Source organism: Myotis lucifugus, unplaced genomic scaffold, assembly GCF_000147115.1.
Source record: "Myotis lucifugus unplaced genomic scaffold, Myoluc2.0 scaffold_151, whole genome shotgun sequence".
In the NCBI taxonomy this organism is placed as follows: Eukaryota; Metazoa; Chordata; class Mammalia; order Chiroptera; family Vespertilionidae; genus Myotis; species Myotis lucifugus.
In genome coordinates this window covers 1,352,136-1,368,306 of record NW_005871199.1, presented here as the reverse complement: position 1 = coordinate 1,368,306, position 16,171 = coordinate 1,352,136, and the positions used below count along the sequence as shown (strand labels likewise).

At 49.6% G+C, this 16,171-nt stretch overlaps 3 protein-coding genes across 7 annotated transcripts in view; 2 read left to right on the top strand and 1 right to left on the bottom strand.

Moving 5' to 3' along the window:
• Positions 1 to 10,664, top strand: part of APH1A (aph-1 homolog A, gamma-secretase subunit) — a 13,893-nt gene extending 3,229 nt beyond the window's left edge. Inside the window, exons 7-8 of the transcript XR_002830812.1 lie at positions 6,318 to 6,474; positions 10,436 to 10,664. The gene's annotated coding sequence lies outside the window, so the exon portion shown is untranslated. The remainder of the gene's footprint in view (positions 1 to 6,317; positions 6,475 to 10,435) is intronic.
• CA14 (carbonic anhydrase 14) lies at positions 991 to 6,480 on the bottom strand. Its single transcript, XM_006095185.3, is given in 12 exon segments — positions 991 to 1,181; positions 1,294 to 1,378; positions 1,488 to 1,508; positions 1,736 to 1,856; positions 1,953 to 2,110; positions 2,328 to 2,394; positions 2,555 to 2,650; positions 2,868 to 3,010; positions 3,391 to 3,553; positions 3,555 to 3,571; positions 4,456 to 4,476; positions 6,397 to 6,480. Coding segments are annotated over 12 exon segments (1,005 nt in total). The 5' UTR covers positions 6,449 to 6,480; the 3' UTR covers positions 991 to 1,120.
• A 4,468-nt stretch (positions 10,665 to 15,132) lies between the features above and the next one.
• Positions 15,133 to 16,171, top strand: part of ANP32E (acidic nuclear phosphoprotein 32 family member E) — a 17,909-nt gene continuing 16,870 nt past the window's right edge. For 3 of the 5 annotated variants that reach the window (XM_006095186.3, XM_023759189.1, XM_023759191.1), the window contains exon 1: positions 15,142 to 15,519. In XM_006095186.3, coding sequence (XP_006095248.1) covers positions 15,466 to 15,519 — 54 coding nt within the window. In that variant the 5' untranslated portion in view covers positions 15,142 to 15,465. Of the gene's footprint in view, positions 15,520 to 16,171 lie in introns of all 5 variants that reach the window. The other 2 variants (XM_014461257.2, XM_023759190.1) reach the window with 2 other exon arrangements.

Below are 16,171 nucleotides of genomic sequence, written 5' to 3'. Positions count from 1 at the left end.
GAGAAGGAAAAGGGAGGAGGTATGTTGGACTTCTCCTAACCTCCTCAAATTGCTCCTTCTAGCTGGGCTCCTATCTGTCCCCTATTCTCCATGGTCCCATGGGGGATAGGAAGGAAATGCATGTTTGGGAACTGGTATTACTGGAACTAATGTTTTAACCTCCTTGACCACCAGCATCCCTCCTCTCCCCAAGGTGAAGTGGAGGGTGCTGTGGTGAGCTGGCCCACTCTGGAGCTACAGTGCCACTGGAGGAGCCAGCCTACCATGACATCGTAGGGAAGGAGGGAAGATTTTTTTCTAGTTTTTAATTGGGACTGTATGGGGGTGGGGTGGGGAGGTTTTCTATAAACTGTATCATTTTCTGCTGAGGATGGCGTGTTCCATCCTTTTAATCAAGGTGACTGTGATTTTGACTAATAAAAAGGACTTTATAATTTTGGGGGAACGTGCCTTTTAAGGAAGGGGATAACATTAGTTGAGATTCCTGTCCTCTCAGGTCTCTGGTGCAACTTTCTTCCTAATTTGGCACCTCTGATCCCCTCCTGACCTAGGTTTGGCGCAAGGGCAGAAACATGGGCTGGTGGTTTAACATGTCGGAGACTTTGGGTTAAGCATTTTCTAGGGTCTCTCCGAGGATTGGGGTAAAAGAAGTTACTCACACATGCTTCTTTTTCCCTGTCCTTTGCCTACCTCTGCCACCTGAGGGATTAAGAAACTCTCCCACACTCAAGAGTCCCAAAGGTAAAGCCAGAGGTGGGTCAGAAACCTTAATTTTCAAATATATTGAGCAAAAATATAACCCCCACAACAGCAACCCTTTTTCCTGAGGGGATATCCTGCCCGTATCTAGCGAAAGAGCCATAAAGGAGGGGGGTGGGGGAATTTGGGTCACATTCCCAACTTCCCCTACAACCAAGCACAGCGTGCCCTCTGCATTATCAATGTAGGGCTCTCCTCATCTCCTATACGTTTGGAGAGGCTGAAGTTCTTTCTTGACTGAGAGCCAGTCCATGACTGTCTGGAGGAAGGAGGGGTTTGTATTTCTGGCCAGTCCCTGTCCCCCATTCTGGACGCTCCCTGACAGGTATGACCTAGGAGTCCATGATGTTCGCGATGGAGTCTATTCCGTGGCTTGTACTGAGGTGAATCCCACACTCTTCTCGTCTTCCAGCTTCTTCTTCCTGGAACAGGGAACGGGCATGACTGGTGGACTAGGAGAGACAGCTAAGTGGACTAGGAGAATGCTTTTCAATAGGAAAGAAGGGACTAGAGGAATGGGAAGTAGGGCCTCACTGGATTTTCTTAGCGATGAAATAAACAACCACCACAAGGCAGAGGCTGCCAACCAAGATTCCCACTCCTATGCTCAGCATTTCACCTGGGAGAGAAAGATGGGGGGTGTCAGCCTAAGACTGACATAGATATTGAGCCTTTCCCTTCTCGTTGAGGAGCCCCCCCCCCCAATGTAACTGGGCAGGGTGCCTTACCTGTGGTATACGGGGATTCGTCTGTAAGGAAAGGAAACTTGGGTCAGTGGGGTGTCAGAGCCCCATCCCAGCTTGCCCCTGTACTTGGGGAAGTCACCTGGCCGCTGAGGGTTGGGGCCTGGTTCCCAGTCCAAGTGAGTCCTGGAAACCCTTACCCTCTTAGCCTTCTTTTCCTTCCAGGGGCCCCCTAGTTCCTGCCATGGAGAACCCCAGTTTCCCCCCTCCTTTTCCGAGCTTTGTACAGTCACCTTGGTTGAAAGAAGCAAGGACTTTTCGCTGATTGAGAGGTTGTGGGACTCGGTAGGTCTGTTCCAGGACCTGAGCGGGCTCCATCTCTCTAGAGAGTAGTGTCTCCTGCAGCTTTTCCAGCTAGAAGAGTGGGGTTCGAGGAGAGTGTCACTTAGGTGTGGGAAAGGGTCTGGGGTTACAGCTGTGGCTTTGCTGCCTCATCTCCCCACCACTCACCTGTCCCACTGAAATCTGGACCTTCTGACTGAAGACTGTCCAGACCACACTCTGGTAGCAGGGGGGTGTGGTGAGCGAGCCATTGTAGCGGAAAAACTGTGCCAGCTCTGGGGGGAGCAGCTCTTTCACGCTGAAGGGAGGCACTGAGGTCTTCTGACCTGGGGGAGAAGGACTGGGATCATCCTCCGGCTGCACCCTAGCTCTAGTTTCCCTAGAAAGGGCGCCCGGAAGCAGAATTCCTGCTGCTGCCTCACTCCCTCATCTCTGGCCTCTTAGTATTTATTTATTTATTTATTTTGCGGTGGGAGTGGGGGAGGGAGGGATTTCCCTGATGTCTAATCTCACTTTGTCCTAAAATAGATTTTTAGGGCTCACCTTTATACCTGATTTCATGCAAGCGACTCAGAATGTGTTCATAAGCTGGATTCTCAGTCTCACCCACCTGGAAAGGGAGAGAGTTTGGCACGAGTCCATGTTTGGAGTAAGACATTCATTAGAAAATAAATGGTCAGAGTGGTTGCTCACTTGCCTTGGGAGGGAGACCAACAACAGACATGGGCAGAGTAGGACTGAGGGGTGCAGAGGGAGTGGGGGCCACTCACCTCAATGAGGATGCCCAAGACAGCCAGGCCCTGAGGGCTCTTCACAGCCTCACTCACGCTGTTGTAGGAATCAGAATCGTAATGCACGATGTGGAGCTGAGGGGGGAGGGAATCGGATCATTTCATCTTTTCTCCACCACCCGCTCCCAAAGGCTCTGGCCTCAGCTGCCGCCACCCCCACTTCCAGCCCCAGATCTGCCCGCAGGGTCGGCGTTATCCTCCACGTGTGACTCTCCCAGTTTCCAGGCCCTCCTTTCCCGGGGGCCGACCCTGCCTGTCACCGCGTGCTGGTCCAAGCCCCGCTCTCTGGTACCTCTGCAGCCGCGGCTTTGCTGTTGATCTGGTGCTCGGACCCCATCAGGGATCCTCTCTCACCCCAGTGCAGGTGGAGCTGGACAGCTACATATTTCCGGGGAAGTCCCTCCAGGTACAGGGTAGGGGGCAGAGAGAGTTGCACTGTGAGGGAGAGAGCGAGAGCTCGGGTTGGTAGGGGAGTGTGGACACATCCCCACCCCTGGGTTGCCACCAATTCTTGGGAGACTTGGCCAGCCTTCTCCGTCTTCCTTCACCAATAGCACCCAGTCCTTCCCATGGGCCACTGCTTTTCTAGCACATCTTTCTCACTGAAGATCAAGTCGATGGTGTTAGACCAATCCACCCAGAGAGCTTGATCATAGACATTCAGTTCCCACTTTTGCTCCACGAGCCTCATCCCCATTCTCACATCTCCACGTGTCTAGAAGCAGCCTTGGGATTCAGAAGTCGGGAGAACGCTTCTCCCCCGACTGTAAGGTCAGAGCTCGCCCGGTCCCTTGCTTAGAGCCGGGGCTCGTTACCTGTGTGGCCATTGTTGTGCAGCTCCAGAGGCTCGGTGCCAGGCTGGTCATATCCGTGGGGCCGCAGAGCGGGCAAGTCCGAGTCAAAAGTCACACTGTTTGTCTCGATATTGATGGGGGACTGGGCATTGCCTCCACACTCGGGGAAAGAGGCCGGCCAGTGGGTCTTGACCATGTGGGCCTGGTGGAAGTTACCACAGATATTTGTCCTGCCCTCCAGCCATCACCCCCCCAGGTTACACATCTGTGCAGAGGCAGAGATGAGTGTCCTCCCGCCCCAGGTGAAGACCCCGTTGTGTTCAGCTGGGTGAGGTAGGAGCCCCCGCTGGACCCGATGCTTCTGTTTCTTCCTCCTCCCTCGGGGCAGGGCTGACCCCCAGCTTTCCTGAGAGATGGGGGTCATGGGTTTTACTTACCTGTAGTTTGAGGACAAGAAAGCTCACTGAGAGGAAGAGGGGCTGGATAAAACCCCTCATGCCCAGCCGGGGAGGGGAGCAGGAGCAGGAAAACGGAACATAAAAGGGTCCCCGAGAGGCAGGGTCTCTGTAGGGCTTTTCCTCATTTGCTTTTTGCTCTCACCCTGGACCTTGCATCGACTCTGGACTTGTTAGGTTATTAATCAGAAGTTCAAAGGAATTGAATTCCACCTCCAGCAGGATCACAAACAATCCTGCCATTCTGTGCCTCACCCCTGACCTCAGGTTCTGTCCCAGTTCCAGATGCAGGTTGGGGGTAGGATCGATTAGGATAGAGAGGTAGGAGGTGAATTGGCAGCTACGCTCACGGTTCATTTTCCCTATCCAATATTCTTTCCACTCCAACTCCCCCATCCCACAAACAGAGGACGTAACTGGCTTTTCTGCCGAGTCAGGGGGTGTGGGATTTGATGATTTGAACAAGGTCTAGGAGTCACATAGCCAAAACCTAGGACCTGGGGTGATGGGGAAGGAAAGGAGCTAGGGCGAAAAGCTAAAGCAAGCCGTACGACATAAATCTTCCTGCCCGGTGAAGAGGTCCCCGTGGGAAAGGAGAAATCAGTGTAGGTAGGCCTTGGAGTCAGCTCACCCTCATATGTCCAGTGTTCATCTGCAAGGCAGAGTAATTTGAGTTACAGCCTGGGGCAGGGCCCTCTGGGGCATCTGTACCCTCCACCTCCCTCTCTGCTCCCTCCTCCTCCTCCTCCTCCCTCGGCTCCAGCACTTCCCATAGGAAGCCCTGAAACTGGACACCTCAGCGGAAAGGTCGGAAAGGTCAGGGGCCTATTTAAAATCACCAGCCAGGCTGTGCCTGTGCTTGCGGCTGCGTAAAGGGGGTGGAGAAATAAAAGAGATAAAGCCCGGAGACTAAAATTAACCTGGATCCAAATGAGCAGTCCACCCAACCCTCACTTTTCCCCAGCCTGTGCCAAGCCAGTCTAACCCTGAGAAGATCGGAGTGGGCAGGGGGTTTGGAGGAAAGAGATGAACAGGGAGGGAAAGGAAGTTCAGAGGAGGGGACAGTGTTACTGAGGGGAGAAGGGCATTGCCCAAATCAAAGCACTGAGCGGGCGGTGAACATTTAGCTTCCTCCTCTGGTTCCAGTCACACTAAAGGAAACGTCCCCCATCACCAGGAGCCTCTGCTCCCCAGATTCCCAGATGGCTAGGGAAGGCGGGAGTCAGGCCAGGGTCCACTCTACACGGAGGGTGGTGGGTGGGCACAGGCAGCCAGGCTGGCAGGGACAGGATGAAAGTGGAGCATTGTGTGTGGGAACGAGAGCTGCCAGCCGGGTCACATGCCAGGCTCGCGTGCAGTCCCGTCTGGGGCTGACAGGCAGGGGGTCTGCTGGCCCGGCCCTCACCGCACCCAGAGCCAAATTGCTTCCAGGGGGAAAGCGAGCCCTCCCTGCAGGTTCCGTCTGCATTATTCAAATGGCTAGAAACTTTGGAGAAAAATCCTAACTTCCCTCCTTTCTCTCTCTTATTCCCTTAAATTCCTCAGACTTCTAAGATATCCTTGATCTCAGTCTTGGGTTCTTCCGCTAGCCCATCCCTTGGTTCAGACAACAGTGAAAAGCCGCCCACCGGAGGCTAGAGGAGCCTCCATTCACCAGTTCAGCGGGACGTCCTAACAACTTGAACCCCTGGCCCTGGGCAGGGGCCGCCTGGCCCTTCCCCTCCACCAAATCCTCACACACTCATTTTACATCGCTTCCTGAGGACTTTCCCCATTTTGTTCTCTTTCCTCAGACGCAATGAGCTGCTCTGCATTTGGCTCCCCCACCATCCTCTCTGTGCCACCGTGCTCTCTAGACAACCCTCTTCACCGTGTTCTTCCAACGACTCAATCACACACCTACTGGGTGCTGGGTACTGCGGGAGGCACAGGAGACACAAATATGAGGGGTGGGGTCCTGGGGACGCCCCCCGAAGCACCTCAGCCTGTTCTCCCAAGAGTCCCCCCTCAAGTCCCTGGGGCTCCTGAAAGGCCTTTATAAACTGTAAAGGGCCCAGCTGTGTTGACTATCATTGCTACTTCCTTCTAGGGAAAAACTGGGAAATTAGTCATTCCACAGACTCAAAGGGGCCCTTGGCCATGAGGTTCGTGGTCCGGCATCAGGGTCTGAGTTAGGCCGGTGGTTAGGCTATACCCCTCCCTGACATCAGTTTTTTATTTTCTCATTCCAGGGCTCTTGGACTCCCTAATTGGGGGAGTTAGTAGATGAGACAGGCCAGGAGGGCTGGCTGGGACGAGGGCAGTGGGGGCAAGAGCTCTGGAGAGAATCTAGCCAGCACAGAGGTTCCAGAGTGTGTTTACACATCCTGCCCCCATCCCCCCAGATCCCCCCTCCTCACTAACAGCAGGGCTGGGAAGGCAGAGGGGAAAGAGGAAAGTGATCTTCTCCCCACCCCCTGTTGTGCCCCCCAATCACTGAGACTATTTTTCTAGCCCCTAGGCTTCCTTAACCACCCTCCTCCCGCTAAGCTTGCGTAAGGACATCAGCAGACACCGACATTCAGATACCTACCCCCGAAAGCAGCCAGGATCCAAATCACCTGTAGCAGGAACGTGAAGAACATGATGGTATCCTCAGGAGGAGCACAAGGTACTGGGAGTTTGGAGACTGGAGGACCAGATTAGGGGGGGTGGGGGAGGTAGAGAGAGAGAGAGAGTCAGAGAGAGAGAGAGAGTCCTGAAGTTGAATGTATTTCTCTCTTCTCTTTTTCTCTTGCTGTCTCTGTGTCTCTGTGGGCTTCCAGGTGGTTGGTTCTCAGCCGGCTACCGTTGGTTTCGAGGTTCCCCAGGACAAATCTCGCTGCCCTCTCTCTGGGCCCTCTCTCTTTTATCTCCCTCTGCAGTCTTCACTCTACTTGCTGGCCAGCGACTTCACAATTGCCTTCTGCTTTTAAGGTGGCTCTGGATGGGTATAGGTGGGGAGCTGGGCTGCCTGGGTTGCTGGCCAACAGCTCCTTAAATAGCCGATTAGGCATGCAGGTTGGCCCTGCTCAGAGCCGGAGCACGCTGCGTGCACCCCGGGTTCCACTGGAGACCTGGCCCTGGCTCAGGAGCCCCGCTGGGTGAGCTCTTCCTTCCTCCTCTTTCCACACAGACACTGTTCAGAAGGGTGTCCCCTGGAGGGGGAGCGGGCAGGGAGGGGGGCTTCGGGGTTCAATCCAGCCCACGCAGGGGGACACTGGGTTCTCATTCCCCGGCTGGCTGCTCTGAGGAGCAGCTCCCTGGGTGGTGTGGGGCAGACGGTGGGAGGACCGTTCCCAATCTCCTGAAGAATCTGAACGGCGCTGGAATAGGAAGAGGCCGGAGTTAGGAGACAGGTGACCAGGAGGAGTTGGGAGACTCAGGGTAGGAAGTCAAGGACTAAAACCTGAATTGTGGGAAATAACGAGGAGCAGCGAGGCCAAGGGAACTTGTCTGGAGTGCCTGTCACCACCCCCTTCCCACGGTGAGGCCGGGTCCACGTGCCTGTGTGGCCTGGGTGGGGGGTGGGGGTTTTGTTTGTTGTATAAAGCCCATTTGTGTGCCCAGCGGGGGAGGGGCTGTCGCAGCACCATGGGGAGACAGCGGCTCCAACTGCCAGACCCAGGCACCTCCCTCCCCAGGGAGTCCAGATCTAGGGCAGGCTTTTGTCACTGAAAAGGACACTAACCCCTGGCAGGAAGGCCAGGGCAGGAGGAGAGATGGGGAGACCTTAGGAACAATCACTGCCATCACCAAAAAAGGCGGGCTCCAGAGAAAGAGAGGGGAGGGAGCCCAGAGAGACCATGTGACCCGGCTGGAAGAGGGGCCCAGGGTCTTCCCTCCCAACAAAGGGCTGAGCAGGACACGCGGGGCCCAGTGAGACCAGCCGCCGGGAGCTGGGCGCGGGGCCGTGTCGGGAATGTGGGCTGCTGCTTGCTCCCCACGGGACTGGAAATCCCGATCGGAATGTACACCCGAAGTCCTTCACTAGAGAATGGGAAACCCAGACACTTTCAGACCAGACGCTGCGATCTCTCTCTCCTCCATACCCTTCATCAGTCACCAGCCCGGAGGATGCTCCCATCTGAGCTCCCTCTGCCCTCCCTCCTCGCTCCTGCTAAGTAGCAATAAATAAATAAGGGAGCAGGATAAACGCCCAACAGAATAAAGCCTGTGCAGGGTCATCAGCACCTGCGGAGGCAGGAGCCCCTGGCCCAGGCCTTTCTGTGATTGATCTGCAAAGCCAAGCCATTTTGCAGATGTCACTTCCTTTTTAATTCTCTCATCACCCTTCATATGATTTTTCCCTTACAGGAAAGTTGTCATTGTTAATCCCCACCAAGGATATATTTTTCTATTGATTTTTTTTTTTTTTTTTTAGAGGAAGTGGAAGAGAGGGAGGGAGGGAGGGGGAAAGAGAGAGAGACATATGATTGGTTGCCTCCCACATGCTCCCCAACCGGTCTGGGTTTGAACCTGCAACCTGCAACCCTGGTACAAGCCCTTGACACGGAGTCGAATCCTCGGCCTCCCCCCCCACCCCCCCATGCATGGGCTGCTGCTCTATCCATTGAGCAACACCAGCCAAGGCACTTACTGTAAAGTTTTGTTTTGAGGTTCCCATAAAGTCCCCACACATCTCATCTAAGAAGAATGGATGGTAAAGTGTAAATTAGACTTCCTGGGAATGAGGATAGTTATCACAGAGGAACAAGAAGGGAAAAAAAGGCAAAGAAAAAGCAGAGCCCTGGCTGGGGTTGGCCTGTGCACCGAAGGGTCTCGGATTCCATTCCCAGTCAAGGGCAAATACTTGGGTTGCAGGTTCGCTCTCTGCCCCCTGGTCGGGGCGTGTGTGGGAGGCAACCAGTAGATGTGTCTCTCTCACATTGATGTTTCTCTCTTTCTCCTTCTCCTCCCTCCCCCCCCCCTCCACTCTCTCTGAAAAGCAATGGAAAAAATATTCTCTGGTGAGGATTAACAAAAATAAAAGAAAAGAAAGCTGAGACGTCTTTTGCTTGGCACTAAAGAAGGGGCCTGCTCAGAATGAGCTCCGAGTTCCTGGGGAGCGCCTGGGGCTGTGATTTCAACCGGGGCTGTGATTTCAACCGCCCGAGGCAGGGAGTGTGTCTTGCCAGGCGCCACCTCCTGGTTGTCTATGAACTTTTTTTTTTAAACTTTGTTAGAATTTGAATTTAAAATGTTTTGTGAGTGATTCCTCCTGGGAAGTGTTTCACTGCCGGTGGGCTCTGGGATTTTGTCTACACAATTGAACACTGTTTCACAAAGATGTCTGAGCCCCACCTCAGCATTTTCTCACTTCCGAGTGAGCAGCTCATCTAGGCCCTCGTGCTTCCCCAAAGGACAAAGGGCCTGGTTTCTAGACGAGGGAAGCACCATCTCCAGAGACTTGCCTTTATTTTGATCTTTGGCTCCCTTGTGGATATTTCCAATGTCACCAGGCTGCTTTGGGATAGATGTCAAGAGGAGCCTTATATGTTTAAGAAAAGAAGCCTCCCCACCCCCACCCCCACCCCCACCCCCACCCTCACTCTCACCCCCTTAGTTGCTACTCAAACTCTGGCACCTTTGTTTTAATTCCACTTTCCAGCCCTTTCCTTACCCGGGGTTTGGCTGAAACCCTACAAAAACCAAGGCACTCCGCTGCCTTCTGGCGCCATCTCCTGACCTTTCAAAGGTAGTGAAATGTGAACAGGTCAGAATCAAAAGCGTCCAAGTGTGGCGAGTTTTTGGTTTGTTTTTCCTTCAAAGGCCCTTTTTTAAAAAAGGATTATTTAAACTTACTAAATATCCCAAATAGTCTAAAACACCTCACAGGAAGCCACTAGGTTCTCTGAGTTTGTATGACGAGTACAGTGGGGCCTTGACTTACGAGTGTCCCGACTAACGAGTTTTTTGAGATACCAGCTGTCTCTCGGCCGATTTTTTGCATTGAGTTGATAGAGTAATTTGAGTTAACGAGCTCCTTAACGAGCTCGGTCTCGGAACGAATTAAACTCGTAAGTCAAGGCCCCACTGTATATGAGAGTTCAGAGAGGAAGGGAGGCAGATCAAAAGGAACTTCCTCAAGCAGTACAGGTGGTAACTGATTGCTGCGGGCAGAGAATCAATGAGGAGACAGAATTCGATAGCATCTGATTTCCTACAAGTGCAAGCAACTGTGTTCCGTGAAGTAATACAGACCCAGAAATAGTCTAACTTGGTAGATAATCACATTTATTATCACACCCTTGTCTTCTAACACATTGGTACTGAAGCCCCTTAGGTGAACACAAAAGTTTCCAAGAATTAAAGTAATTTGGGGGAGGGGTGGATCATTTTCTTAGTTTTCCAGTTCACATGCAGGACAGATACTAGTACAGTATAAGAATCTTGTAGAAAGAGGACAGGTAAGAATTTGTGGTCTGAAATGTTGCCACTTTAATTAAAAAGGAGTAATTTTGTGTCATGCATTGATTCCATGCCCAGAACACTGCCTGGTACATAAATATTTGCTGATTGAATGAATGAATCTAGTCATTGGGACACTTATTTACCTTTTTTTTTTTTTTTTTACATTTGGTATTTCACAGAATTTTATACCAGAAGGATCCTCAGGCGTCATTCCAACTCCCTATTTACCTTGTAAAGACTGAGCTTTGAGGGATTTAGGGATTTTCCTGTGGTTTGTCATACAGTTGCTAAGCTGAACCAGAACAAGAATATAGGTACCACTGAACTTCCTCCTGTACCACTGCTTCTCAAACGACAGTGTGCATCAGAATCGTCTGGAAAGCTTATTAAAATACAAATTTCTGGGCCTCCCCCTTTCACAGTTTCTGATTCCATAGTTTGGGGTATGTCCAGAAATTTGCATTTCTGACAGGTTTCAGTGTGACGCTGAGGCTACTGGTCTGAGGCACCACACAAGAATGAATGCCCGCCGAAACCGGTCTGGCTCAGTGGATAGAGCGTCAGCCTGCGGACTGAAAGGTCCCAGGTTCGATTCCGGTCAAGGGCATGTACCTGGGTTGCGGGCACATCCCCAGTGGGAGATGTGTGGGAGGCAGCTGATCAATGTTTCTCTCTCATCGATCTTTCTGACTCTCTATCTCTCTCCCTTCCTCTCTGTAAAAAATGAATAAAATATATTAAAAAAAAAAAAAAGAATGATTGCCCCACACCAACTGGAGAAGCAGAGGTAGCAGAGGATTTGCCACTCTTTGTAGGGGTTCCAGCCATCTCAAATTGTCCTTTGCAGTCACTTTTGTAGAGTTTAGCAACAATGCCTTCGTTAGTTATAAACATATATGGAATACTTCCAGGTGCTAGGCATCATGCCAGACCCTAGAAATAAAAAAAATTAATCAGATGTAATCCCTGCCCTTAGGAACTTCTTAGGGGATGCAGATACCTTACCCAATTACTGGAATACAATGGTGACAAGTTCTAATTAGCGGTAGAGCAAAGTGTTTATGGAAACCAAGGCAGATGGACAATTAGCAGTGAGATTTTCTTGACCTCATGTCAACAATCTTTCCACAGGAAGGGAGCATAACTAGGTCCTGCAGTCACATGTAAGAACATAAAAATTGCTACTCCAAGGAAGGCAGACTCCTGCTTCATTGTCTCTGAGGGTGTCACCAAATGAAAGGTTATATCAAGGCCAGATTCTCTTAATATAGCTGATAAACTGCTCCCTTTGCAAGGAGGAAGGACAAAGGATATCATGGTGCCCTAGAATTGTGATTATTTGTCCCATCTGCTTTGGTGGCCACCTCATTCTGCCTATCTTCTTTTTCTTCTTCTTCTCTACCATTTTTCTTTTTCTTCTCTACCATTCATCTAACTCAAATGATGATTGTGTACCAACCCAAGCAAAATACATTAACACTTCCTTTCAATTGTTTGAAGATTCCGTTAAAGATAATTTTTTCTTTATTTTCCTTTATGTCTGAATTGCTATAGGGATAGAAATTAGAGGGAAATACACCAAAATCTTGTGACGATGGGTATTAGTGGTTTAAATCATCCCCTAAATAAGAAGTCTATTCTCAGATCAGAATGTGACAAATGATTTGGATTTCTTTGAAACCTTATAATGAACTAGCTTGCTGTGCTTTCATTGACATTTTGCTCTCAAAATATCTATACATTTTTCAAAAGGATATGGGTCTTGAAGGGTAAAGTCACTTGGCTGAGGTTACATAGAAATATTAATAGGACAAAGAATCAGGCTCTGACTGACCCCTCACTCAAAAGGTGTTAAAATAATTAAAAAAATCTTTTTTTAAAAAGATATTTTATTGATTTTTTACAGAGAGGAAGGGAGAGGGATAGCGAGTTAGAAACATTGATGAGAGAGAAACATCGATCAGCTGCCTCCTGCACACCCCCTACTGGGGATGTGCCCCCAACCAAGGTACATGCCCTTGACCGGAATCGAACCTGGGACCCTTGAGTCCGCAGGCTGACGCTCTATCCACTGAGCCAAACAGGTTAGGGCAGAAAACAAAAATCTCTAAAGAAAATAAAACGAAGCCCTAGCCGGTTTGGCTCAGTGGATGGAGCATTGGCCTGTGGACCAAAGGGTCCCAGGTTCGATTACCGTCAAGGGCAGGTACCTTGGTTGCAGGCTCCTCCCCCATCCAGGACCCTGGTCTGGGGCTCCTGAAGGAGGCAACCAATAGATGGGTTTCTCTCACATTGATGTTTCTCTCTGTCTTTCCCTTTCTCTTCTACTCTCCCTAAAAATCAATGGAAAAATATCCTCAGGTGAGGATTAACAAAAAAGTAAATAAAAATAAATAAATAAAAGGAAATAGAGGGCAATTCTGGCTCAGTTAATTCCCTGTAGTAGCTGAGGAGGAAGTACAAATACAAAAACCAATAAACCTTTTTTTAAAGCTTCAAGTAATTTCTAAGGCAACACCTGCAAAGTGAAATGCAACATTTTTTAAAGGTAAATAGGCTTTATTCAATGATTCACAAATCACTTATTAATGCGCTCACAGACCCTGCATTCTCCCCATTGTTCTACCATTCATCTTGCATTTTATTTCATGTATCACATGTATTTTATTTAAGTAACCCTCTCACAAGTTGGTTATAAATCCATGCACTTTGGGAAGGATTGGCCCTTTTGCTCCTTTTTTAAAACAATAAAAAAAACAAAAAACAGTTCCTTGGAGTTGGCACCAGAATGGTAAAGAACATCTGATATTGGAAATAGTTTGTCACTTTTCCTTAATTATTATTTTAAATTATAAAAGTGATAGCTGGTTAGGGAAAATAGAAGATTCAAAAAAATAACATCACTCAAAATTCTCACAACTAGAGATAACCACTGTTAATATTCTGATACCTTACAAACTTTTTTTCTATGAAGCTACATCCGAATGCATATATTTTGTGTGTATAAATATTGTTTTTATAAAAATAGGACCATACTATATACATAATTGGTCTATAACCTTTCTAACATTACTTTGTGAACATGCTTCTATGTCAAAAATATAAATCCCTGTCATCAATTTAAGCTGCATAGTATTATATAGAAGTAACTGATGTATTGAACCAATCCTTTGCCTTCAGACTCTTAGGGTCCCCCTCCCCAGTTTTTACCTTTAACAAACAATATTTCAATCACAATATTATTGTTCACGTATATTTACACATTCGTCCAATTGTTTTTTAAAGTGGAATTGCAAGAGGGCATATAGTTTTTTTTTAAAAAAAAAAACCCACCTTTTTATTGGGAAAAAATGTTCAGATTCATTCCTTTTTTAAAAATAAAGTTTATGGAGGTATGAATTACATACAGTAAAATCCACCCTTTTTAGTGTACAGTTCTATGAATTTTGACAAATGCATACAATTGTGTGACACCATCATAATCAAGATGTAGAGCAGTTCATCACCCCTGACACCCTCCCTGCCATAATTCCTTTGTGCCCCTTCATAGTCAGCTTCTCTTCCCACACTCATCCTTTGGTCACGACTGATCTGTTTTCTGACCCTATAATTTTGCCCTTTCCAGAAAGTCTATGTATTATATTGTACAGTATGTGGTCCTTTTTGTTATTGTTAATTCTCACCTGAGGATATTTTTTAAAGTATTTATTTTTTTAATTAAAAATTTTTTAAAAATATTTTTTATTGATTTCAGAGAAGATGAGAGAGACAGAAACATCAATGATGAGAGAGAATCCATTGATCAGCTACCTCCTGCAAGCCCCACACTGGGGATCAAATCTGCAACCCGGGCATATGCCCTGACCGGAAATTGAACGTGACTGCCCGATTCCTGGTTCATAGGCGGACACTCAACCACCAAGTCATGCTGGCCAGGCTATTTTTATTGATTTTTAGAGAGAGAGGAAGGAAGGGCGAGATAGAAACACCGGCAATCTTTGTGGTGGGGCAGGATCTCAGGGAATTATCAGGGTGACGCCAGCAGAATTTATCAGGCGCAATCATGGTGGAAGTTAAAATACCTTTTTTTAATATGGTATTTTAAAGTCAATATATTTTTATTGATTTCAGAGAGGAAGGGAGAGGGAGAGAGAGATAGGAACATCAATGATGAGAGAAACTCATTGATCGCAGCTTCCTGCACGCTCCCCACTGGGGTTCCAGCCCCCAACCCAGGCATGTGCCCTTGACCTGAATTGAACCCGAGGACCCTTCAGTCCGCAGGCTGATGATCTATCCACTGAGCAAAACCGGCTAGGGCTAAAATACCATTTTTATCCCGCCTCTGGTTCTGCACCAGAAGCCTGTGCCAGCAGGGCAGTGCCAGGAAGGCATTTTTTTTATGTGATGTGCGTGCACGTTGCTGTGCACCTTGCCTACAAAGCAGGAGCTGTGCTTTCAAATCGCCAAGAACCAGTGCGTGCTGTGTGGTGAATACCCAATCTCGCAACTTGGGCACGGAAGACGGGTGCTTTCCTTCTCCCTTTAACACTAAGAACATAAAGAAGAAAACAAAACAAAACACCCAAACAAACCCAGCAAGCATCAGAACCGCCCGAGAGCCTAGAGAAAGCGCGCCAATCACACAAAGAAAAGTAGGGGGGCTAGTGGGATTCAAAATAATTTCCCAGGACGAACACCCTCCTGGACCTATCGGAGTTAACTGCGCGCTTGGTTGTAGCTAATAGACGCAGCCTGGCTGGTTCGGGCCCGCCCTCGAGGCTGATGGACATTTGTGCTGTCCAATGGAAGAGGGCGATGTTGAAGCATTAACCAATGCACTCGGGAGGTGGGCGGAGTGTGGGCCAGGGGGTTGGCGGTGTCGTGTCATGGAGGCTCAGTCTCTCAGCAGCCATTGAAGGGGAAGGAACTGCGGGTGTGTGTATGTGTGTGCGTGCGTGTGTGCATGTGAGTGCGCGCGCGAGTGTGTGGACAAGGAGGTGCTGGCAGCCGAGTTAGAGTCCCAACTCCTTGGACTCCATTGGCCATTCTCTTCTTTCTCCCCCACACCTCTCTGCTGGTGGTGGGCGTTTATATTTGCGTTCCTTTTCATTCATTTCCAAATCTTTTACAATTTGAGGGTTGGGGTTAGTGGGGAAGGCAGGGCCGGGTAACGGAGGAGAGGAGGAGCAGAGAGCAGGAGGAGGACATGGAGATGAAGACGAGGATTAACCAGGAGTTGAGGAACCGAGCCCCGGAGGAGGTGAGATGACTCAGCCCCCTCCCCTTCCCCACCAGCCAGTGTTCGGAGGATCGGGTTTCGGGGGGGCCCGGGTGGGTGCGCGGGGGAGGGGTCATGAATTAACCCCAACCCCAGGAAATATTCTATTTGAAGTTTAAATCATTCATATCTTTTACTTAAAATGGCGAAGGGTGTAAGTTTCTAGGGGCGTTTTTGTGTGTGCCTGGGGGCTTCGTCCCCTTCTCCTCTCCGGCGTCCCGTGGCAAGAGCCCAATCCTGCTCCCGTGGGAAAATCCTAACCCCTGCAGGCCTGTCCTCTCAATTGGCCCTGCCTCTCTGGGCGCGACCCCGAGTCTAGCTCGCCCCTCCGCAGCCATCGTCGGTGAGAAGATAGTCAACTTTTCCTCGGTGCTGCCCTCTTTGTGGGGGAGAGACAGGCCAGGCTCGGATCCCTCCTGGGCGCCAGCAACATCGCGATCTTTAAACCAGAGGGCGGTTAAGGAGTTGTACAGCTCAGTCGGAGGGCCCAGATCTACGGGTAAGATCGGACCGAATAAGTGGACCAAATCAGTCTTTAAGCTGCCCGAGCATCCGCCCCAGGGAAAAAGTTTGGGGGTATCCTCGGTGGAAATCGCTGAAATCAGGGCACCCGAAGCGACTGCTTCCTTGCCCC